The following is a 25554-nucleotide window of genomic DNA, read 5'->3' on the forward strand; positions in this document are numbered from 1 at the left end:
TTGGCGAATTCAATGATTCGTACGTTTTCGAATGATCAGCTTACGCCACAATGAGGGTATTGATGCTTAAACTAGCGTAAGTTTATATGAATTCACCAAAACGTGAAACTGTTTTTCTCATGAGATCGGGTTGTGCGCGCTGCGTTTTGGGCATGTGCTGTCTGGGTAGGAAGCTCAATAGGTTTTGAGACACAGGCATAGACTTGACTTAAAGCAGATTTAAACTTTAAAAATGAAATTTAGTTATGTCAAATCGATTAATCGCATCTAACATCAAAGTTTTTGTTTATATAATATATGTGTGTGTGTGTGTGTATAAATACATGTACGCACATGTACATATAGATGTACACATTTATATTATATCATATATATACACACATATATTATATAAACAGAAACTTTTATGTTAAAATAATTTATCTTTGTGTTGTGGCCCACCACTTAAATTAAATTGGCAGTTCTAGCAGACGTTCCAGTTTGCAGGTAATCAACAATTAAAAAAAGACACGATGTAGTTCTTTATTAAAAACACGTTTCATGGGTGAGTGTTTTGAGTGTGAGAGAACCCCCTCAGTAAAAAAAAACACCGGACAAATAATTACAAAATAGTGCAACAGGTTTTTATTATTTCATCTCTGACCTTTCTGTTGCAAAGTACGAGTCGTTTAAAAGAAAACGGCTCACAAATGTCACAGTATGTCTGGTTTTTGGCACAGGATGAATGAAAACACAGGTAGTAGTGGTTAAGAAAGGTCTGGAAGGACGTCCCGTGGGCTTGAGAGTCTCTCTCTGTCTCTGTCTAGAGGAGCAGCCAGCTCTTCCAGCTGCTGTTGCTGACTGTTTTCCAACTCTTCCAAGCGTCTCCGCAGCACACACAACTCCCTCTGGTGCTGCTCCTCCTGAGACAGGAAATGCAGGAATAGATGAGTGGGAAGAAGAGGGGATAAGAGAGAAGAGGAGGATGGGAAAGCGGTAGATTTATATCCTGGGTTTTGTTATGGCTGACAAGAGAATATTCTACTATGTGGATGGGATGTTTGCAGACACCTGTATGTTTGAGAAGATGGACTCTGCTGGGATGAGGAGGGATTGGGCCAAAGGGGTGGAGGAGGTCATCTGGTTGCCCAGCAACAGACGGCGAAACTCGTTGTGTCTCCTCTGCAGCTCTTTTAGACGCTTGCTGAGCTGAGCATGTTCTTCAGAGTATGAGGATTTCCTGAGCACACAAACGCATAAATAAATGAGAAATATTACACAAAAAGACACACGCACATTAATAACAACAAATACCCAAAGGGCCGGTTCCCGAAGAATGTATTTTTGCCGTTAAAAACACAAGACGCAGGTCAGTGAAATGAAATAAAGTTCTAAGGTCGAGACGCGTTATTTTAACTTTAGTGCTGAATTTTCGAATGCCATATCATGTGCGAGACGCTGAAAAACATGCGAGCGCAAAAGTTAAAGATGCCCGTCTAGCCGTTGAAAAACAATGAAAAAACGTGTTGTGTGAACAGCCCTTTCAAACCATACACACAACATAAAATATTGTACATTTAATTTCTTATATCTAATTTACATGATAATTTTACATATATATATATACTGTATACACACACACACACACACACACACACATATATATATATATATATATATATATATATAAATGTGTGTGTATATATATATACAGGTCCTTCTCAAAAAATTAGCATATTGTGATAAAGTTCTTTATTTTCCATAATGTAATGATAAAAATTAAACTTTCATATATTTTAGATTCATTGCACACCAACTGAAATATTTCAGGTCTTTTATTGTTTTAATACTGATGATTTTGGCATACAGCTCATGAAAACCCAAAATTCCTATCTAAAAAAATTAGCATATCATGAAAAGCTATTAACCTAATCATCTGAATCAACTAATTAACTCTAAACACCTGCAAAAGATTCCTGAGGCTTTTAAAAACTCCCAGCCTGTTTCATTACTCAAAACCGCAATCATGGGTAAGACTGCCGACCTGACTGCTGTCCAGAAGGCCATCATTGACACCCTCAAGCAAGAGGGTAATGCTGGGTACACACCAAAATATTTTTTACATCTTATAAGATTTTCAAAATGTGATAGACCACAAACATGAGGACAAAAAATCCTAGACTTAAGCGTTTTGCTCCTATAGTGTGTGGTGGTTCGGACACTCTTAACACACCTCACACCAAGGGAAAATCTGATAAGAAAATCTGTAGAACCATCAAGATAATCGGGACATAGCTAGGATTGTCGGAAGGGGGAAAATCGCCCAAAATCAGCCCGATTATCTTTTGGTGTGTACCCAGCATAAGACAGAAAGAAATTTCTGAACAAATAGGCTGTTCCCAGAGTGCTGTATCAAGGCACCTCAGTGGGAAGGAAAAAGTGTGGCAAAAAACGCTGCACAACGAGAAGAGGTGACCGGACCCTGAGGAAGATTGTGGAGAAGGACCGATTCCAGACCTTGGGGGACCTGCGGAAGCAGTGGACTGAGTCTGGAGTAGAAACATCCAGAGCCACCGTGCACAGGCGTGTGCAGGAAATGGGCTACAGGTGCCGCATTCCCCAGGTCAAGCCACTTTTGAACCAGAAACAGCGGCAGAAGCGCCTGACCTGGGCTACAGAGAAGCAGCACTGGACTGTTGCTCAGTTTTGAATGTCATTCGGAAATCAAGGTGCCAGAGTTTGGAGGAAGACTGAGGAGAAGGAAATGCCAAAATGCCTGAAGTCCAGTGTCAAGTACCCACAGTTAGTGATGGTCTGGGGTGCCATGTCAGCTGCTGGTGTTGGTCCACTGTGTTTTATCAAGGGCAGGGTCAATGCAGCTAGCTATCAGGAGATTTTGGAGCACTTCATGCTTCCATCTGCTGAAAAGCTTTATGGAGATGAAGATTTCATTTTTCAGCACGACCTGGCACCTGCTCACAGTGCCAAAACCACTGGTAAATGGTTTACTGACCATGGTATTACTGTGCTCAATTGGCCTGCCAACTCTCCTGACCTGAACCCCATAGAGAATCTGTGGGATATTGTGAAGAGAAAGTTGATAGACGCAAGACCCAACCCTCTGGATGAGCTTAAGGCCGTTATCGAAGCATCCTGGGCCTCCATAACACCTCAGCAGTGCCACAGGCTGATTGCCTCCATGCCACGCCGCATTGAAGCAGTCATTTCTGCAAAAGGATTCCCGACCAAGTATTGACTATTGAGTGCATAACTGAACATAATTATTTGAAGGTTGACTCTTTTTTTTGTATTAAAAACACTTCTTTTTTTGGTCGGATGAAATATGCTAATTTTTTGAGACAGGAATTTTGGGTTTTCATGAGCTGTATGCCAAAATCATCAGTATTAAAACAATAAAAGACCTGAAATATTTCAGTTGGTGTGCAATGAATCTAAAATATATGAAAGTTTAATTTTTATCATTACATTATGGAAAATAATGAACTTTATCACAATATGCTAATTTTTTTAGAAGGACCTGTATATATATATATAATATTGATGTCACGTTGACTTTAAAACAACGAAAATATCATCTCTAGATTATTCTTTATAGCCAAAGTAGTGTTATAAACAGAACAAGAAAGTACTTTTTTGCAGTGCTTGCTTCAATTTCAAGCTCTTCTATCTTGGCTTCTAGGAGCTGAATCTTGTCTTGGAGTTTGTTTTCTTTTACTTCAGTCATGGTTTTCCTCTGGATAAGAAAACAGACCAATAATGCACCTTTAATAGAAATCATTATGACAATAAAAAAAAAAAAAAAAAAAAAAACCTTAACCTAAACCCAAAGAGAGTCAAAGTATAAGCAAAATGTAGTTTGAAGGCTTTATGCACTACCTTTTTCTGAGCAAATGCTGCCCTCTGAAGGCGCTCTTTAGCCTGGCTGTATTTCTCCCGTAGTTCCGCTTCTCTGTCCTGTAGTTTGTGTTTCTCTTCCAACCATTCCACCCTTCTCTCCTCCACCAACCTGTGACAATAAAACGTTGACAATTCATTTAACTCACTGTCCACTACATTGTTAAAAAAAAAAAATCTAAGTGTATCTTAGCGTGAATTTATTTTATTTGACTGTTTTACACCATGTCAGCATCTAAGGCTATTTTCATAGAAAAAACTAAATCGTATTAGAAAATAGACAAATAAGACAAAGGATAGACAAACAGGATAAATAATTTACATACAGAAAGATTAAATCTATATCATTTTAGGTATATGGCTCTGATATATTCACATTTGCTGATATGGTTTCATTTTTTAAATGACTTCAGGACAAAAAAAGATCTAATGTACCATCATCAACAAATCGTCCATATTAGTCATTGAGGGGAAAAATGTCTATCACGCACTTTTATACAAGCTAAATCTTGCTTTGGAACCAACATTTCATCTTAGCAATCAACTCTATTTTAAGCCTCTAATCTGAAAAAATGCTAAACAACACATTTTGATGCTCGCTCAGCAAGCTGTCAGCATTCTCTGAAATATTTCTGGTTCCCCTTTTACAGCGTTGCTAGTATCCAGGTTACCGTAAGGCGTACCTCTCGGCTTCCTGTTGGGTCCGTTCCATTTGTGTGCGAGCGCTCCGTAGGTCCTCTCTCACTCGCTCCAGACTTTCTCTCAGTCTGCTGTTGGTGTCCAGCAGCTCACTCTCCGAGTGAGAAAGAGTTCCTATCTGCAGGTTCAGCTCAGCGTTTTGCTGATAAACACAATTCACTAAATTGATTTGAGTTATGTGAAACGTCATGACTTCCACCTCAATATTATGTGCATTCACAGTAATTTCACTCATTTTACAGCACTTACCCGTCTCAGGTCTGCATTTTCTGCTCTTGAGGTCTCCAGCTCTTCTAGCTGTTGACCCTGCTGCTGAACTTTGCCTCTGTATCACATGTAATCGGATAGGAAATCAAACAGGGGTTGAAAATCATATTATTTTGCCATTTACAGCTACTGAGCATTTAAGTAATTTCTTTAAGTAACTCAAAGTCAACATAAATGGCATTTGCAACCCATTTTACCTCTGAGACATTCCAGAGAGAAACAGGATATTTAAAGTAACACCATTAAATAGATCTTATTGTGAATGATTCATAGGAAGTAAATAGGGTTCATTCTGATTTAATGTGGACCTTAATAAAAAATAAATGACCCTCAAGAAACTTACCTCAGGTTTTGCAGCTCCTTACGAACAGACTCCTCCCCCAGCTGGGCGGCACGGAGACGCTCCTCCCACTCCTCTTTCTGGGAGTTTCCTGTTGCCTCCTGAAGAGCTCTCTGCTGTTCGAGCTCAGATAAACGATTCTCCAGCTCCAGCCTGGTGACAATGAAATAAATGCATTAAGATGCAGAAACTCCCATGAGGCTTTGAAATTAGAACCTTGTCTGATAATATTAGTGCTTACTTCTCTTCCTGAAGGGTGGCCATCTTGTGTATCTCCTCCTCTCTCGCTGCCTGAACCCTGCGCACCATCTCTCGCTCTTTTTCAGATATCAAGTCTTTATTTCTCTCCAACGCTGACTTCATGACCTCAATATCTGACTGCAGACCTGAGAGAGGAAGACACTGTTATTAATGTAAAACAGCTTAAAAGAAAGTAAAAGAGAAGGAAGCATATGTTTACCCTCTACTTGGCACTGCAGTGTGTCTCTGTCTCTTTCTATTTCTCCTTTGGCTCTGACACACTCTAGTTTTACGTTACTCAACTCCAGCTTGTGCGTGTGCTTCATCTCTTCAACCTGGACAATAAAACATACACAATTGCCAGGATATATTGCTACAGATATCAAGCATGGGGACATGAGATCATAGAATCTGACTGGTCAAGTCACCCAGGCTGTGTTCGTGTACCTGACTGCTGAGCGAGTTGATCTCCCGCTCGGCTTTGTGCAGTTTGCCTGTGAGGAGTGTGTTTTGTTCCTGAGATAGACGAAGTTCACTTTCTGTCCGGTCCAACTGCATACGAATAGACTGCTTCTCCGCCTGCACATTAACAGATGGATCTTGATCAAATATCTTAATTGTTTTAATTGATACAGCACATGTTGTGTCGCATTTGAATAAAAACATGCTGAAATGCAGAACATAATATATTTAAAATAAAATATTCAATGAATTCAATTTCATTGACGACGTTTTATGTGATCTCAGACTTTTTGACTCCACAGTACATCAATTATTTTATACTTAATATTTATGAATATTAAATAGCTCAATTTTCAGCATCATTACTCCAGTTTTCAGTGTCACATGATCCTTCAGAAATCATTATAATATGCTGATTATTATCAATGTTGGAAACAGTTGTGCGGTAAAACATTTTATTTTATAACACGTGATACTTTTTCAGGGTTCTTTAATGAATAAAAAATTAAAAAAGAACAATCTTTATTTAATATAGAAATCTTTTGTAACAATCTACCGTACAAAAGTTTGGGGGCAGTATCTTTTTTTTCAAAGAAATGAATTACTTTTATTCAGGAAGGATGTTTTAAATTGATAAAAATGTGGCACAGGTTATTAAAAAATATTAAACAGCACAACTCTTTCCAACATTGATAATAACTGAGTATAAAATCAGCATATTAGACTGATTTAAGAAGGATCATGTGACACTGAAGACTGGAGTAATGATGCTGAGAATACAGCTATTATAAATTACATTTTAAAGTATATTTAAATAGAAAACTATTATTTTAAATTGTAATAATATTTCACAATATTGCTGTTTTTAATCTGTGTTTCTGATTAAATAAATGCAGGCTCGATAAGCATAAAAGATTTATTTCAAAAACATTCCAAACTTTTGACCAATACTGTATATAATCTACATTTTTTTATGACAGCTTTGAGAAAGGGAGGAAATGGGATTGGGATACTGAGTGAATGGTTCTTCATGTATCATGAGCATGTGTATTACCCACTGTGCCACCGCTCTGACAAATTTGTTATAGCTTTTAATATTAAAAAAATATATATATGACTTTATACACTGAACTATAATGTTTTTACTAAACAGTAAAGCATAAACTTATTTTATCATTACTCTTTACTTTAATACGCTCACCTCCAGGGCTTTTACTGCAGCCTGGGATTCGGCCAGCTGCCGGATCTGAATCCGCTGCACGTTTTCAGCCTGAGCACCTGAGTTATTTCTCTCTGCTCTGAGTTCAGTGACCTCTGCTTCCAGGCCTTTGAGCCGCTGGTGCAGTTGAGCTTTCTCCCTCAGCAGGGCTTCAACACGCTTCCCGTTCCGTGCCGGATCTCCGCTCTGCAGCTGAGCGGCCAGATCCTCCTTATCATGCTCGAGTCGAGCCACCTGCAGAATAACACTCCTTCTTAAAGAGACACTGCGGGGTCAAAACACAGTTTCAAAATAGAGAAAACATACATCAGCTTCATGTCGTATCCGTCTCTCCTCCAGGACTCGAGCGTGCTCCTCTTTCTGGTGGTCAAATTCTGACTTGAGGAAAGTGAGGTCATAACGAAGCTTATTATACTCTGACCTGTAATTCTCTGCTTCCTGTCACAGAGAGAAATAAAGAAGAGCATTTCAAGACTAAACCCACATTAAACAGTAACTAAAAGTCTTTCATAACATGCAGTATAGACAAAGCTATCAGTTTGTTTTCCATCTGTGATGGACAGGATTCTGGTGTAGCATGTACTCATGTGGTTGTCATGGCAAGAGGAGTTAATAGTTGCGGAGTGGGAGTCAGCTGGTGCAGAGGGGCGTCTGTTACCTCCTGGAGTTTGTTGAAGCGTTCTCTGATGGGAGCCTCCAACTCCTGCTGCACCTGAGCTCTCAAGAGCTCCAACCGCTGAGGGGTCAGCACCTTAAACACATAAACAAACACATGATCAACACAACACAAAAAAGTGCTACTTCGTCAGCCAAATGTCTAAAGGCCTGTTCAACAATAAGAATGATATCTATAACGATGACTATATTATTGTCCACACCAATGCACAATATCAATCTGTTTATGATAAGCTCTTGCTGCAGTTATGTCGTCTAGTGCTTTAAATGCTCAAGCTTTTTAAAGCAGGATGGATTCTGATTGGCTGTCAATCTTTTTATCATTCATCAGCTGGAAAAAATTGTTCTGAAAGTGATTCCAATGATATTGTTTCTCTGTGCCATTATCGTTATAGTTGTGGTGTGGACTCTGCTATGCTTTAATAATATTTCAAATGTTTTTTAGAACTACATCTTTATCGTAAACATTATAGTTAACATACGGGCCTTTATTTAAGCGTATTAAAACACTTATGTTTGCTTATCTCTGCAGCACCAAAATATGTTTATATAGTGTTGTTATTGTTAATTACAACTATTAAAAATGAAATGAAAAAGGTTTAGTTTAGTTATAAAAGCAAAGACAAAGCATAGTGTGAGAGAGTGTGTGTGTGCGTGTGTGTGCGTATGTGTGTGTGTGACAAGAACAGAAGATAAATATAAGATTTAATTTAATATTTTTCCAATTCCTCATATTTCCTAATGGTTTACTAATTTAATATTATTCTAAAATGTGGAATAGTCAGTCATAATAAAGAATTAGAAGGTGTATCCAAATGTTTTACTTGTATTGCAATAATTATTAATTGATGTGCAATAATAATCTAAATGATTAGAATTTTCATGAAACTTTGAATATTGTCATATGTATTTATATCTGAATGTATAAGCGACTAGTATTGGTATTATTAAGTTTTAATTAGTAGCAACTAGTATGTAAAAAACTAGAGTTTTACATATTATTTTTGAGTGACTTATAATGAAATTATTTACAATAAATACTGAAAGTTACTCTCCGTGTTGCTTATCTATGCAAAATGAAGTCTAAAGCGGACAGTAATGTGTACCTGCAGTCTGAGCTCCTCCAGCTCTCGTGTTTTATCCAGCAGTTCTCCTCTCAGCTCGGCCAGCAGCAGCTGCTGTTTCTCCTGAGCGACCTGCCGATCACTGAGCAGCCGTTTCAGTTCACTCTGCGCCCGGGTGTATTCATCCTGCAGTCTGCACACGCAAACACATTTGCAGAATTGAACCCAACAATGCATCCCAGAACTGTAGAAATGATCAACCTTGAAGTTTCACACAGTCACTCACCTGGTGTGCTCCACTTTCAAGGTCTGATAGTTGGTCTTGTGGTTCTCACAGCGCATTCGCTCATCGATGAGCATTTTCTGGAGCTCCATATCAGAGCTGGTGAGTCCCGTAGAGCCGGCCAGGAGGACTGCGGTTTTCCCGACTCCTGCAGGCTGCAGGTTTGGGAACAGGGCAGATGACTGCCCTAATGCTGGAGGGTTCATCTGGTCCATAGCAGGCAGAGACAGAGAAAAAGGAGTGAGGGAACAAAAGAAAACGATTTTTATACTTCTCTTCCCTTCAAGAGGTCTTAAAAAAAGAATCTCAATCAACACTAATGACTTCAGCCAGCCAATGTAAAGAGATGCAACCACATCTCATCAGGACTGACTATTTTAAATCACTTGTAAGAGTCTAGTTAGCACGAACAAAGCATCTAATCACTACATGTGCAGCACAAGAGTCCTTACTGGCTCTTCTGCTCTCAAGTGATTAGATGTGAAGCTCAAGGCAAGCTGGTCTCCAGTGATTCACTCTTGTGTTGTTGTAGAAACACAACTACTCCAGCATAAACGCATAACGGCTTCCCATGTTGTCAAAGCAACCGAACCACTAGGGAAACTAACCTCGTGCATTTAATCCAGCGCAAGATGAAGCATTTCCTGTTGTCCTTGACTGGAAGTCCGTGAATATAATTTTAGCTGTTGCTATATTGAAATGTCATGAGAATAACAGTGATTGATCAACAGTGCATACTGCACTTGTTTCATAAATAAACATCTCTGCTGGGTGTAACTTACTGCATGCGCTCAAAACTTTACAAACCATAACAAGTGCATTAAGTAAATAATTTTAGCAGCTGCTGTAAAGTTACCCGATCCAACCACTGACAGCAGCGACGCACTGTTGTTACGTGATGATGATGATGATGATGGCGGCGGCCTGAGTCGCCTTTCAAAATAAAAGACTTCTTTTGACACGTTTGGTAATGGCCAAAAGTCCGGACTAAGAAAACCGACATCAATAATAATTGAACAATATTGTTTAAGCATATTGCGTAGTTGTGCTTGGAGTTAATTGTTTTATTTGTGATCATTTTGGCCAGGCCGTCATACAAAGAAATTGAAAAATAAGAGAAAACCAACGAAATATTACTAACTGTTGTCAATGTATGCTTTTTCCTGTGAGCTTTTTTTTCTATTTTTATGGGGTTTTTTGTATAGTAAAATAAAACATGTAGCTGTAGTTTAGTTATTTGTTCTACCCTCTTACTTAAAATAGTTTTCAAATATAATGTTTAATGTTAACATGTATTTTATAATAATATTTTGATGGATGAATGAATGAATGAATGAATGAATGAACGAATGAATGAATGAATGAATGAATGAATGAATGAATGAATGAATGAATGAACGAATGAATGAATGAATGAATGAATGAACGAACGAACGAATGAATGATATTTTCAAGATATGGTCAACATTTTCAGTGAATAATTACTTAATTTTCGGGTTGTTCCTCGCTCAATGTTTTAGATACAGTAATGGCATAGTACATGAGTCATATAGAAAAATCCTATTTTATGGTGATTTTGCATTCTTTTTTTACTCCCCTTTGTCATTGCCTGGAAAATGCCTTTTTTCTGCGAAGCCATGTGTTAAAGAAAAAAAACCTTGAGAATGTGTAGACCTAAATGATGACAGAAGTTTCATTTTGGGGTGAACGTCGCGATGCATTTTGCAAAAACGCATTTTGCAATAACGCATTTTGCAATAACGCTTTTCTGCCAGCAGAGGGTGGAAATTACTGGCTCAGGCTGCTCTAGATAGGCTATCAGAATGCTTTCATTCATAGGGCCTAAAGGGAAGTTTTGAATAGGACACAATTACCACTGTAAAAGAACAATTTATGTACCTACATCTGTGTAAAACTTTCGTTGTGGTTTCCTATTTGCATGTTATTATCCCTTCAGCAATGCTTTAACACACCGTTTATAAAAAGATGTGTTGATATTGTCATTGACCCAAGTGTTTTTATTTTGGCATTGCAGTCCCTGAACCTTTTATCGTTGGGCATGAACCAGCCCTCGTGCTGTTATGAAAGTTATTTATAGTTTTTGTAAGTAGGCTACTTTATCTTTAAAAGGACAAAAGAAAACCATTCCTGATATAGCCAGTTTTCCCACAAGCAGTGTTTTCTTTCTTAACTCGAACATTTTATTCAGCTCAGAGTCTTCGTTATATAAGGAAAGTTGCAGCAGTTGAGCTCAAGTAGTGTCCAAAATTCCACAATTTGTTCGGTTATTTAGGTGCATAATCTGGGTATTTGAAGTGCATTTTTCAGTGAGGCTAATCACTAGTCATACTATAATATAAAATGGCATAGAATAGTGTATGTGAATTGGGGTGCAAAGTGTCTTGGCATTATGCTCATGCTTACATAATTTCTACAGTAATGCATGTAGATACATGAGATATTGTCTACACTGTCTGAACAAATGGAACAGATTTCATCACTTGACAATAATTACAGCACAGTCAGTCCTAAATTGCAGATTTGAAAATCAAAACAGATTTGTAGTGTGAACAAAGGCTAAGTATAACAAAGTTAGCAAAAATACAAAAATTGATTATAGCGCCTTTAATGTGATATCAATCTTTGACTATACTATGATTTTCTTAAATCATTTAGCCTATTTTATTAGCCAGTTTCCCGTCATTGTGTGAATAAGCTCTCCATTTCCCAGTTAGCCTCTGTGGAAAATGTAACAGCACTTACTGCTCTGCATTATAGGTCACAGTATGATGGTAGGTTCACTCCCACTGAGAGCTTAACCAGTGCCTCAGTTTTCACTCACTCGGGGCATTTATCGCTCAAACTCCTCACCTTCTTCATGTTTGAGGCAACTAAACAGTTTAGCAGAATCACACCACTCAGATTCAATGCTGAAAACATCTGTGCTGCTGACAACAGTTATTAATTAAAAGGAAGAGGTCTTCATCCATTTATTTACTTTGATTCCCTGCCAGACATGTTTCCCTTCAAATGCATAAAGTCCCCATATGGCCCTCCACCTGAACTGCAGAACATTTTTCCCAGATTTTTCACTCATTGCATTCTCTCAAAGCAGTGACAGAAACTGCAGATTGCATCTGTTTCTTTTCAGACAGGATGGAGATAAAAAAAAAAAAAAAAAAAAAAAAAAAACAAGGCTCTGGTATTATGCCTGCCCTTCCCCCTCAGAAAAAATGCCTTTCCAATGTTTCAGTCACTTATGGCCAATTTTCTCCAGACATATACATCACAGGACTGACTTCATGTGCTTATACACGTCTCCATTTTATAGACTGTATAGTTTCTCTTTGTGCTACATCTTGTTGCAGAATTAGCTTATGGGCTTCATAACAAATGAGCATGTGGGCTCCAACTTGTGTGAGACACCAATGTGGGTGCCTTGCAGGGGAAAATAAATCATATATGCTTACATGGGCCTGAAACATACTCCGCGCAAGTATGTAAACAATTTCATGCGTTGTTCCATCCTAAAATGTGTCCGAATTAAATTCTTGTAATAATTACTTCAATGATCTCATTGTTTCTGCCGTAAATTAATACATTATTAGCAAACTGTGTGATTTGTATATGTACATTTCTGAAATACATTACTTGGACACAGTAACCTCTGATAACAGATCACTCTAAATTGTATTGTAGACACATGCATTTTTTGTAAAGCTGCTTTGAAGTGATATGTATTGTGAAAAGCGCTATACAAATAAATGTGAATTGAATTGAATTGAACTATTGTCATTGCAGAGCAACAGATTGAAGAGAATCTTAATGAGCAAGTTAGTTGAATTTAATGAAACTTTTGCATGCTTAAGCCGTGGTGCGTGGTTACTCTAGACTTTGAGCACACAAAATTTCTACGGACACTGTGACGGTCGTGATATGACATCACACTCTGCGGCATCTTTTTGCCATAAAAAAAACATAACATACACTCACCTAAAGGATTATTAGGAACACCATACTTTGACCCCCTTTCGCCTTCAGAACTGCCTTAATTCTACGTGGCAGTGATTCAACAAGGTGCTGAAAGCATTCTTTAGAAATGTTGGCTCATATTGATAGGATAGCATCTTGCAGTTGATGGGGATTTGTGGGATGCACATCCAGGGCACGAATCTCCCGTTCCACCGCATCCCAAAGATGCTCTATTGGGTTGAGATCTGGTGACTGTGGGGGCCATTTTAGTACAGTGAACTCATTGTCATGTTCAAGAAACCAATTTGAAATGATTTGAGCTTTGTGACATGGTGCATTATCCTGCTGGAAGTAGCCATCAGAGGATGGGTACATGGTGGCCATAAAGGGATGGACATGGTCAGAAACAATGCTCAGGTAGGCCGTGGCATTTAAACGATGCCCAATTGGCACTAAGGGGCCTAAAGTGTGCCAAGAAAACATCCCCCACACCATTACACCACCACCACCAGCCTGCACAGTGGTAACAAGGCATGATGGATCCACGTTCTCATTCTGTTTACGCCAAATTCTGACTCTACCATCTGAATGTCTCAACAGAAATCGAGAATCATCAGACCAGGCAACATTTTTCCAGTCTTCAACTGTCCAATTTTGGTGAGCTCTTGCAAATTGTAGCCTCTTTTTCCTATTTGTAGTGGAGATGAGTGGTACCCGGTGGAGTCTTCTGCTGTTGTAGCCCATCCGACTCAAGGTTGTGTGTGTTGTGGCTTCACAAATGCTTTGCTGCACACCTCGGTTGTAACGAGTGGTTATTTCAGTCAAAGTTGCCCTTCTATCAGCTTGAATCAGTCGGCCCATTCTCCTCTGACCTCTAGCATCAACAAGGCATTTTCGCCCACAGGACTGCCGCATACGGGATGTTTTTCCCTTTTCACACCATTCTTTGTAAACCCTAGAAATGGTTGTGCGTGAAAATCCCAGTAACTGAGCAGATTGTGAAATACTCAGACCGGCCCGTCTGGCACCAACAACCATGCCACGCTCAAAATTGCTTAAATCACCTTTCTTTCCCATTCTGACATTCAGTTTGGAGTTCAGGAGATTGTCTTGACCAGGACCACACCCCTAAATGCATTGAAGCAACTGCCATGTGATTGGTTGATTAGATAATTGCATTAATGAGAAATTGATCAGGTGTTCCTAATCCTTTAGGTGAGTGTATAATAAATAGTATTACTTTCAAAATGTAAAAATATACAATCTTCAACTTTACTGCAAAAATATGCGCTCTTTTAATTCAGCCAAGAGGTCACGCCGCGGTCACACGTCTTCATGTGAGGCGAGTTCACCAAACTTGAACTTTGGAAAGCAGTGAAATGTGAAACTTTGCATTTGGCAGTGTTACCGCCCCTTTAGACCCAAAACATACTCAACTCAAATACGTGAACGATCAGTAAATGATGATGGAATATTTATGTTTAGATGACCTACCCCTTTACGCATTTGTGACTTTGTGCATACTTAGTTAATGAAGAAACATTAGACCCATCGGTGAATAAAAAAAATCTGTAATTTTATTTATCAAGATTCAATTTACAAAATAACTCATAAAAAATACTAGACACAATACTGTACGTAAACATCAACCGCATGAATTCTGATTAGACTGAATAAATCTGCAACCGTGTCAGTCTAAATTTTGCTGGAAAAACTATTTGTTCATGACAAAATAAAAAGTTTCCCAACAACATCACAGTTTCCGCCTTAAGTCAGACGGATGATCTCATATTTATTGGGCCCTCTGTAAGGTCTGGGCCCCAATTCTGAAGCTAGCTCCTCTTCGTCTATTACAGCAGTGAGCTCCTGGGCTGTGATGCCCACCGGGTCAGTGCCAGGTGACTGGCCCAGCTGCTTGTCTTTAGGACAGTCTGCGTTGTAGGTCTTCACGTAGTTTTCCACCGGCCAACCACGAAACTCTTCTGGTTCACTGCACACCAGACCTGTGTGGAACACACCGCGGTGGTGCTTCAGCCAGTAGATCAAGTAATGAATGTTGTAATCACAAATCCAGGGATTGTCCCCCAGAGACAGTTTCTTCAGGAAGTACAGGTCCTCCAAAACGCCATATTGAAAAAATCGCAGGCTGTTGTTGGACAGGTCCAATTCTCCCAAGTGCAGGAGACCCATAAAGGCAGCTACAGAAAACAGGAAAAAACAGCGGAAAAAAAACAGTAAATAGATAGACTGTCTCTTCAGATTTGTTTCAAAACGTTTTAAATTTAAATAATTAATAAAAAAAACACATAATAAACTAATTACGACTAAAATAAAATAAAAATAAGTACAAATTAAACTGTGTTGACTGCAACTGTGATATGCTTTTGAATATCATAGAATTTAAACTCCCTCAGTTTTAAGAAAATACATTGTGAAATATGTCTGGTTATGTGTAATTATAAATAAAATAGATTTATATGATTTTATATATTTGTGATTTATACATGATTTATACAGTATGATTATATGAATATAATATATATTCTTGACTGAATTATTCAGTTAAACACAACCTATTATACCCTTTTCCAAAGTCTTTTTGGGGTTTTTCATGCTTGAATGTTTAATAAACACATTATTATTTTTTTTACATTGTTGTAGCAACTCTCTTCCCAGTCTGTCAGTAACTCTCTGTTTAGTTCCCGTCTCTATGAAGCCCCTCCTCCCAGAGAGTGCAATGTGGTCTGATTGTTTGGATGGACCAGTGTGTTGTGATTGGTCAACTGCTTCGAATGTGTTACGTGAATGTCACACCCCTAACCATAACCACCTAACGCAACTCAACCAGGTCTTTTGCCTATCCCTTGGGCGGTAGCCTAATTATTTAAAAGAGGGATATTGTGACGTGTACATTCCCGGAAGACAACTCTAAAGACTACAATCGAGGCGGTTCAGGGAGTTCAGAAACAGAGCTTACTGATATAGAGAATAACTCCCTTTGGAGTGACTGTGACATTTCTGATTTTAAACATTCTGGTACAATCTCTCAATAGATTTCCATCATAAGTTTTCCATCATTACTTTCTTCTTCTTTTTTTTTACTGATTACACGTTATTTTCTGCGTTTTAATTTAATCCAAATCATTTCTTTAATTAGAGGATACGTCTGAATGAATTACACATCTTTTACATTGAAGTGAGGGAAATTGTCTGTTGTTCAAGCTGTGCTCTCGCTGTGATCTCTGAGCCGACTGATGAACTAAACAGAAGGAAGACTGCAGTTCTGTTGTGTGACTGAATCAGTGTTATCATCTCTCTCTTGGGAACCATTAGATGACACACCCTGCTGGTCTGTTCATTAGAAACAACTGACTGTGATTAAGTGCATTTTTTGAAGCAGTTTAGAAAGGCTTAAGTGTCTTATAATTATAGCAACATCAGCAAGTACTTAGTTTTTGTTTGTATTTCTCTCTATGGTGAGAGAAAACGGCTAATGTGAATTAGTCGTATACCAAAAAATGTCTGAGGAAGCATTTTTGGGGTAGACTTGACTTAAAAATGCAGGCGGGTCAGGTAATTAAATGCATGCCATGTATTATTATGTACAAAGGACTTTTGAAATGGGTTTGCTTTAAACCAAACACAGTTGACTGCACAGTATCTGACAGGCTCTGATGATAAGATTTTCAGAAAGTTTAGGAACCCACCACTCAGATTTGCTCTCAACCAACCCAGCTGTGCTGTCTTGGTAACACTTTAGCCATCATTAAAATGCCCTTTTCACAAGATGTAAAATAAGTCTCTGATGTCCCCTGAGTGTGTATGTGAAGTTTTAGCTCAAAATACCCCACAGATATTTTTTTAATAGCATGTTAAAATTGTCACATTATTGCTTTCTCCACAATAACAGCTCTTAATAGCTGAGCTGCATGGTTGAGGCACGCTTTGATTTTTCTCATGACTACTTTTCAAAAAACCTCATAATTTTCTTAGGTCCTTTCACCCACCCATTCCTTTTGATGAGTGATTGTGGGACATACTGTAGAATGCCTCATTTTTTGAGTCCAACAGAAAGGAAAGTTAAGGATTTCCAGTTAACCAACCATGGATTCCACAACGGGTGTTGTCTTTTCAGTCAGTGCTTGACAAGATGCTTTAAAGCTTTAATTTCAGACGTATTCTTAATTGAGACTCCTTCCTTGTATTACACATTGTTGTACACCAAACACCTGCTTCCTGTACTTTGTACATAATCTTTGTTCTTTCATCCCTCAACCATCAAATAAGTATACGTCTTGATGACGGGATTTTGACATGTACCGATGGCTCACCTGTGTCGATGCTTTCAAGACTGTTTCCGCTCAGGTTCAAGAACTTTATGTCTTTAACGCTTACAAACTCCTTTGGTCTCAGCTGCTTGATGTTATTTCTGGATAAATCCAATCCCACAATATCCAGCGGGATGTCAGCCGGCACAGTTTTAAGGTCTGTGGAAGAGAGAGTTTAATTACTATGATCATGTAGGCCTATTGTAGTGGTACCTTCATAATTAACACAAGTTTGATTGACAGTGCATTCGCCTACAAATGTTGCTTCATTTTGATTTCCAAGGGAATATTGTATAGTACAAAATTGTCCAAGTGCTTGCCAAATGATTTCCAGCAGGCTAACCATAACCATACATGGAAACATCTGTCATGACAATTGTTGGAAGTTCTGTACAGTTGGTTCCTCAGTGGTGGTCTTTTAAAGTCATTTCCTCAGACTCTTTACTGATAATAGCATTCAAACTAACTAGTATCTGTATATGGATCTTAAATTGTATGTGTGACAGTAATCATTGTGAAGGAGCTCTCTATTTATTTTGGAAGAATCTGGGCACTCGAAAGCTCAACGCAACACTTTAGAGGGCTCCAGCAAACCCTGTCTGGCCATATTTATTTACATCACCACGGAGAGAGCTATTAAAATCGTACACATGGCACACGTTTGGTGGTAACACTCGAAACTCTGCGAGACATCACTGTCTCTGTGATATTCGGAAATGTTATCGTGGGACTCGTCAGCTTGACATGTGTGAATGCGCAGCATGCAGAACAGATACAGCTGCACTTCCCGCTTGAACCCGCCAGAGCACCTGTTTTAAACCCCAGAGTGAGAGATCTTGCTCAGATTTTACATTTTGCAGTCTACATTTTTTGTTCTGTCACCTATATAAACAGATTTATCCACAGTTGCTACTAGAGTAGATTTTATACTACTTTACAGTTTCTCTGGGATCTGGAGGCTTCTGAATTGTAGCCAAAGAAATTTACATGCCGTTATTCTAATTCAAGGAAAAGCTTTCCCAGCTTTTTTTCTGCGAAAGCCTTTTTAAAGCTGACAAAGAAATATAGCCATTTATCCCTTAGGTCCCGGAACAGATGATGTAATACTAAAAAAGTGTGACTTTTGATTCAGGATGCCTCCCTCAGCTCCAGATTGCTGACTCACTATTTCTGACAAGTGGAGAAGCCCAAATCCCACTGACTTCGAAACCCATCTGACTTCATTTAGTTCACATTGACTGTAATGTATCACACACGTTTTGCTTGCCTCATCTAACCCTGATGACTCCGTCTTTGGCCTGGCTGTGTCTCTTGTCTCGTTATGAATGTCAGAACATGTTTAGCTAGTTTTTCAAAATAATAAACCTTACTTTACAAGATGGAAAACTCAAGATTCAGATTGAAACTAAGAGTTCCAGATAATATAAGTGAAAAATATGTGGGAAATGCCATTTTTAAGTTGCCAAGTAGAGATCGTCAGATGTATCGTTTTTATAGATTAATCAGTAACAGTTTCAGCTTTTGTAACAGAAATGTGCAATTTAGTGGCATTGAAGTAGTGTTCAATATATCAGTTCAATAAAATCTGCTGATTGATGATATGTTTGACTTTCTGGGAAAATAACAGAATTCTGCTTTAATTTAATTACATATGAAGAGAAAAATGTTGCAATAACAAAGGACTCTTTCATAGTTAAACACTGAATTATGTATTCCCATTTTCTTTGTCATATCTTACAGCCATCTCTTCGTCAGATAAATCCCCTCTTGTCCTAAACACTGTAAGACACGCATATGACACAGACAGCATTGTTCTCGGATTCCCATGGAGATTTGCATGTATAGCCATAGCAATGTGTTTTTTCCTAAGACTTTTTTTAGGGGACAGAGTCACAAGGAGATCTTATGTGAGCCTTTACCTTTTGATAACAGTCTGAATATGACATTAATCTGTCCTTAGAGCAGGGTCTCCAGATGTTGAAGCTGGAAAGATACTCATTCCCTTTCCGCTAGTTCTTTGCATCTTATATTTCATGTTTCCAGACGTTTGTTCCACTCTGCTTTGAATTAGAGTAACTTACCACATGCTGAGTCAGCACAAAAAATGATAAATCTTTCAGAAATGTTTTTTTTTTCAGAGTGTTTATTGTGAAATAAATTACACTTTGCCCTTACGGGTACTGCAGAGTAACCACTAGAGTACATGATGACACAGAAAAAACTTTTCAATTCACTTAAAAGAAACTGCTAATTTTCAAACTAACCCTGTTCATCTTTCTGTCAGATTTAATTGTTTAATTGCATTTCATTTGGCAGCCTTCTTCACAAATCTTTCCATATTCATGTTTCATGGAAATGGAAAATATTTAAAAAAAAATTACAGATAATTCAATAAACTGAGTAGTAGGCTACATTAGTGAGGTCTAACAGTTTAATTTTTTTTAATTGTTTTAGTGGGAATACTAATCACTGAATAGAGGACCTATTAAAAGCTCTTTGGTGGACAGAATTGTTCGTGATACCACCGTTGTTTTAACACAACTAGCCAAATGTCGCTCACTCTGTCTAAGTAACCCTTTTGTTTGTAGACACTTTCAACATCACAACATAAACTTAAAATACTGTGTGAACCATTACATTGGCCATTATGGTCACCATCATTTGCCAATTGTGAATGATTGGATTTTCCCAAACAAGGCAATGTGTTCTGTTACTTCACAACCCCAACTGTATTTTTTATCCCACTTCTCCCCAAATGTCCCTCTACAAAAGGAACCTCACATTGTTACGCAATAAATAGATTTCTCACCTCTGTTCCTGCAGTCTAGACGGGGCACAGGGTGGACATAGGTGTGGCAGAGAGAGGTTGCATCAGACTTTTTTTGTGAAGCCGGTAAGGTCTGATTCTTCTGCTGAGGGGAGCACAGCAGCTCTGCATCCAGCTTCTTCAGTTGCCTCCCCTCAAATTCCCTAGGCTCTGCACATCGAGCGTAATTGCCGATGTTACGGTTACTGGGCACTTGTATGAACCTAACCAGGGTGTCCAGCTGGCAGTCACACCTCCAGGGATTATCATGGAGTCGCAAGTACTTGAGTTGCGGCATGGGGATCAACGTGCCTTCGCTCGCCACCTGCAGACGGTTGTGCTGCAGCAGTAAAGTGGTGAGACTGCTCAGGCCGTTGAACGCTCCCTCCTCTAAGCGGGAGATTTCATTCTGTTGGAGATCCAGGCTCCTCAGGTTCCGGAAGTGACTGAAGGTGTTGTCTCGCAGCACCTGAATCCTGTTCCGTGCCAGCTGGAGGTGGTGAATGTCCTCCGGCCAGCCCAATAGTACCGCTGTCAGTTGGCGGTCTTGGCAGTCAAAGAACTTTTCCCCATTGACTGAACTTTCCTTGCAGTCTGCAGCAAACCGCTTGACTGTACTTGAACGTTTTCGACTCCGCACTCGAAGTCCCTTCCCACCCTTTCGTGCATCAGCTGCCCAGGTAACCAGGCACAGCAGCAGCAGCAGACCGCAGAGCAGCCGCATGGCAAAAAGCAGCAGCTGGGTAAACCAGTCAAGTGAAGTCTCAGCGTAACCTCTATGAACCAAGCGCTTCCTTTTGTCAGAGTGAGAGGGCACAGCTGCAGTCCCTAAGAAAAGGCAAAGGAAATGTAAATAACTGCACAGCCAAGAGCTGTATTCTGAACAGAGGGAGAGGGCATATGTATAAGTGAAAAGAACCTTTATCGAACTGTAAATTCATGACAAGTAAAACCTTGTAGGACAATGCTTTCTTTTTAAAGGAATAATGCAGGTTCAAGTTAAACTCAGTGGACAACTAATAATTGTATCTTCGTGCTAGCATCTGAAGGGTTCAAATGCCACAAGGTGAAGCTCATATTTTTGCTAAAGCACTTATATTAATGCTTCCATAAAAATTATGTTCTAGGAAGATGAACTTTTAGACTTGTCAGATAGATTTTGCTTACAACCCTTTTGTAGACTGTTTTTTGTTGGTTATCGGTGTTCTTAGAATTAGCATTTATTGCCCTGTTTACTTTCATTGATGGTGTGTTATTTAAACTGTTTTTAACTTCAAGACTTAGGAAATGATATGCGCCAGTCCTATTACATCATCTCTAAAATCTGTTTACTGCTCACAAATCATCACCCGTGCGAAACATTACCCAATTAATTCATTATCTTAAAATAATATTTAAAGGAGAACTCCGGCGCAAAATGAACCTTTGGTCTAATAAAACATTGGTACCTAGTCAACCGTTCTCTAAGATTTGTTTTCATGATAATCGAATGTAAAGAGTTTTATCTCTAAAAACTGTTTAGCGTATAACGCTAGTAATGGGGGCATATAATAAGTAAAAAGAAATCGCTAGTTTATACCACTAACAAGGCTCAAAATAGCCCCACACTAACACAGTAAGAATAAGAATAAAGATAAAGACAGTCCACTTCGTGTATACAGACAGGAGCCATCTTTGGAAAACAGTCTCGACTAATCAAACCACAAACGCCATTCATACAGTTCAGAAGTTGACTGACCTTCATACAGTCTCTGATACAGTTCAGCTCACTCAGCACGTCGTTCGTGGTTTGACTAGTCGAGACTGTTTTCCAAAGATGGCTCCTGTCTGTATACACGAAGTGGACTGTCTTTATCTTTATCTTCTTATTAAACGGTCTGTACACTTACAAAGTTCTCAATGCTTCGTTTTGCATGTAGGGACCCTCATTGTGTTACTGTGTTCGTGTGGGGCTATTTTGAGCCTTGTTAGTGGTATAAACTAGCGATTTCTTTTTACTTATTAAATGCCCCCATTACTGGCGTTATACGCTAAACAGTTTTTAGAGATAAAACTCCTTACATTCGATTATCATGAAAACAAATCTCAGAGAATGGTTGACTAGGCACCAATGTTTTATTAGACCAAAGGTTCATTTTGCGCTGGAGTTCTCCTTTAGATTCTTGATTTTGATTGTTTGACAGACATTCAAAGTTGATTTTTATGGCATGGCTGTGATGTAGTTCCAGGTTTGTGGACTGCACTACATTTCAATATCACTTTGCCACATTCTTTCCAAATTACTAAGAGTGGCGGCTTGGGTCATAAAAAGTAGATGTAGACACAGGATCAGTATAGGAATGAAAAATATCTTGAAATAAACACATTATAGACAAGTACGTGCAACTGTGATATCATTTTGTATAAAGTAAGCATTGAATTATTGAAATGAATGCACACCTGACATCCACTTTGTGTCATGGCTGCATTTCCACCTGGTTATGCATTAATGATCAACAATTGAATAGCCCATCATAAATTGTTCCTTAGTAGGAAAACTTCTTAAACTTTTCATTACTGTCAAGGATTACTGCAGCCTAATGTAACTATGATTAAAAATTAATTAAAATATTTGGATAACTGCTTTCCCCAGTGATTGCATAAAAACAGAATGAGCTACAACCCGAATTATGTCATAATCCCTTTCATTTCCCACACCCTGCAATGTCAATATTTGCCTTGTGGCTAAATGCTACATTTTATTTTTACTATTTAATAACAGTGGAAAAGTAGTCCTCTTCATTTCCTACATGTTTTTTTTTTTGTGAGGAGACATCTATAAGCCATATGTTGATTGACTTCCTCAAAAGTAAAGACTGGCTCTGTAGCACCTTCAGAACATTGCTTTGTTTGTTTGAGTAGTTCTGTGTGTCAATTAAGATGAATGGGAATGTTCACAGTTCTATTATAGTCCTCCTTCTATGAGACAACAGTGTGCTATTTAGAGCACACCTTTAATTTGCTTACAGAAGAAACAGGACCAAGCTGGAAGGGTAGATCTAGTAATAAACACATATGCTGTACTGTACTCATTGTGCCGCCAGCCTGATCTTTGAGTCTGCTGAACATCTGCCCAAAAATCTGTTATGAAGTAACTCCCTGATGAACGATTCATGGCACTAGCACTCATTCGTCCTTCTCACTAGCAGATATCAGTGAAAATCTTAAATTCACAGATGGATTTTGAGGCTTCAGGGCTTTCCCTGCCTTTCAAGACACTGTAAAACTACTAACAGGTCTTGGCAAGTCTTGAACTTCTGACAGACTACACTCTTCCAGTCTACATTACGTTGCTTTGCAGCTATTTTCACAGATGCATCACATTCAATTAAATAGTAGAAATTGTATTTGCAGGAACTGTTCCATGTTCTTTCTTTCCAGTGATACAATTATATGACTGACATCATGTGAACACACTATGTGATAATTACTAAGCCTTTCATCTGCACCTTTGTGACTGTGATAGACATCCAGTCGTACAGTACTTACCAAAGAAAAATGGAAAATGGCTTATAGAGGATGCATTAATTAAAGATTGTCTGGCATTTGCAGAATTACAGATAAGAAAGTTTCAAATCTTGAGATTTTGATGTTGAAATTATTTAAAAAAACTACTTTTGAAATGTTGAGATCTAGAAAACAAATTAAGTCAAGGTCACAAGAAAACATGACAAAATTATAATATATGGCCCTTGTTCTAATTGATCCGAGACCAGTCTCAATGTGCCTTGGCTATAGATAATTTTTGATGTTGTCAAGTGTGATCCGATCACTGAAACGCATGTTAATCCCAGGTATGAAGGGAGCCTGTACGGATTTCTGTCTGAAACATATAAGCTCTGCTAATGGAGCGGACATTAACAGGAAGCAGTTAGCACTTCAGGTGAACGAACCAGCATAACGCAGCCCTTGTGTGAGACCCTGGCTGCCATGATGGCCTTGGTTTACTACAATAATAGAACGAAAGGAGAACCAAGGGATGGAAAACTTCAATGGGAAATGGAGAAGAACACAGGCACTGTTCGCTGTCCAACATGAGGGGGGAGTGTGTATTTTCTTTTCATCTCCATTCTTTTTTTAATTTCCATGCCACCCAAATTCCAGTGTGTTCAAAAGAATGCTCCTGATTATTTCAGGTCCAAAGTTGAGGACACCCTAGTCTTTTAGGTTAGAGACCTTGAGAAGAATTTATCCCCCCCCACCCCACTCCACCCCACACCCACACCGTGTAGATCCCAGTTATCAGGACAATGTGTGTGAGAGAGAACAAGCTTACATGGCCAGCAGTGCTTAATTAAAACCATTTGAACTTCCTGCACTGAGAGGAAAATACTTTTTTCTTCTTCTATCAGAGTGTTTTCCTGAATTAATTTTAACTCAGCCTTTAAAAAACAAGTGACACAATGAATAAATCTCTATTCAAATGAAAAACCTCCCCGGCCGGCACACATATTTAAGCAGAGGAACCCTTGGACTCACATAGACCAACATAAAAAAAATCAATACTTTGTCTGTACTTAAAAATAAATTAATAGAAGACCACAAACATGCATTTTAGAATAATCACCCAGTCTTTGCTACTTTTTTGAACCGGCATGTAGAGTTAGACAGTGCATCTTGCTCTGAGACACAATTGCTAAACAAACTTTTCACATAAACTGGCTCCAGCCAATGCCCTGATCCCAGCCAAAATTAAAATTGCAGGAAGCATGCAAGCCCTCTGTTACAAAAGTGCAGTCCAGTGCACGACTTACTGAACATCCATCTCCACTGGCATTGCGGGAAAGATTTTCTCGTACATAAACTACACACATGCAAACACATGCATTTATAATTTAAGTTCTTTAGATACCTGTGCACAGGGAAATGCATCCGAAAGCTCATCCAATCTGGATATGTCCTGTTTGCTTATCTTTTTGTCCTGTCATGAGCTTTGTGTGGTGCTGGATGCCTGAACTCTGCGTGCCGTTCGGTCTGACTATGTGTGTGTATGTGCATGAGCATATGTGTGTGTGAGGCTCAGTGCAGCCCCCAAGCTTGTGCCTGGTTTTAAATTACACGCTGCGTCTCTGTGCAGGCGAGCAAACCCACATGTCCCGTTTACAACTGTACCGCCACCAGGCTTCCAGCACTTTGTGAGTCTTTCAAAAGAGACACTGAGGCAACCCCATTCAAACGAAGTGGACAGTATGTTTCTGCATATATTTTTTAAAATGGTAGTTCATCCAAAAATGAAAATTATGTCATGACATGTGCCCAAACTTGA

The 25554-nt window shown here is 38.8% G+C and overlaps 2 protein-coding genes across 4 annotated transcripts; both read right to left on the reverse strand.

Moving 5' to 3' along the window:
* Positions 1–601: 601 nt before the first annotated feature.
* cep83 (centrosomal protein 83) lies at positions 602–10044 on the reverse strand. 3 transcript variants are annotated; one of them, XM_056237254.1, is made up of 17 exons: positions 10000–10041; positions 9752–9832; positions 9147–9349; positions 8903–9053; positions 7780–7872; positions 7428–7559; positions 7104–7355; positions 5888–6019; positions 5661–5775; positions 5442–5586; positions 5204–5353; positions 4843–4918; positions 4578–4735; positions 3877–4006; positions 3630–3733; positions 1051–1219; positions 602–902 (listed from the first exon to the last, which is right to left on the reverse strand). In XM_056237254.1, exons 2-17 carry the CDS (start codon positions 9758–9760, stop codon positions 747–749), a joined length of 2175 nt encoding a protein of 724 aa, XP_056093229.1. In that variant the 5' UTR covers positions 9761–9832; positions 10000–10041; the 3' UTR covers positions 602–746. The 3 variants fall into 3 exon arrangements, with proteins under 3 accessions (XP_056093229.1, XP_056093231.1, XP_056093230.1); XM_056237256.1 differs by lacking the exon at positions 9752–9832 and having other exon boundaries at positions 10000–10044; XM_056237255.1 differs by lacking the exons at positions 9752–9832; positions 10000–10041 and adding an exon at positions 9596–9620.
* A 4626-nt stretch (positions 10045–14670) lies between these two features.
* lrrc17 (leucine rich repeat containing 17) lies at positions 14671–25314 on the reverse strand. Its single transcript, XM_056237260.1, has 4 exons — positions 25141–25314; positions 20253–21077; positions 17447–17602; positions 14671–15313 (listed from the first exon to the last, which is right to left on the reverse strand). The coding sequence occupies exons 2-4, from the start codon at positions 20971–20973 to the stop codon at positions 14883–14885; spliced, it is 1308 nt and encodes a 435-aa protein (XP_056093235.1). The 5' UTR covers positions 20974–21077; positions 25141–25314; the 3' UTR covers positions 14671–14882.
* Between the last annotated feature and the right edge of the window lie 240 nt (positions 25315–25554).

Source organism: Rhinichthys klamathensis, unplaced genomic scaffold (genome assembly GCF_029890125.1).
Source record: "Rhinichthys klamathensis goyatoka isolate OS25496 unplaced genomic scaffold, OSU_Roscu_1.1 h1tg000485l_1, whole genome shotgun sequence".
Taxonomy (NCBI): domain Eukaryota; kingdom Metazoa; phylum Chordata; class Actinopteri; order Cypriniformes; family Leuciscidae; genus Rhinichthys; species Rhinichthys klamathensis.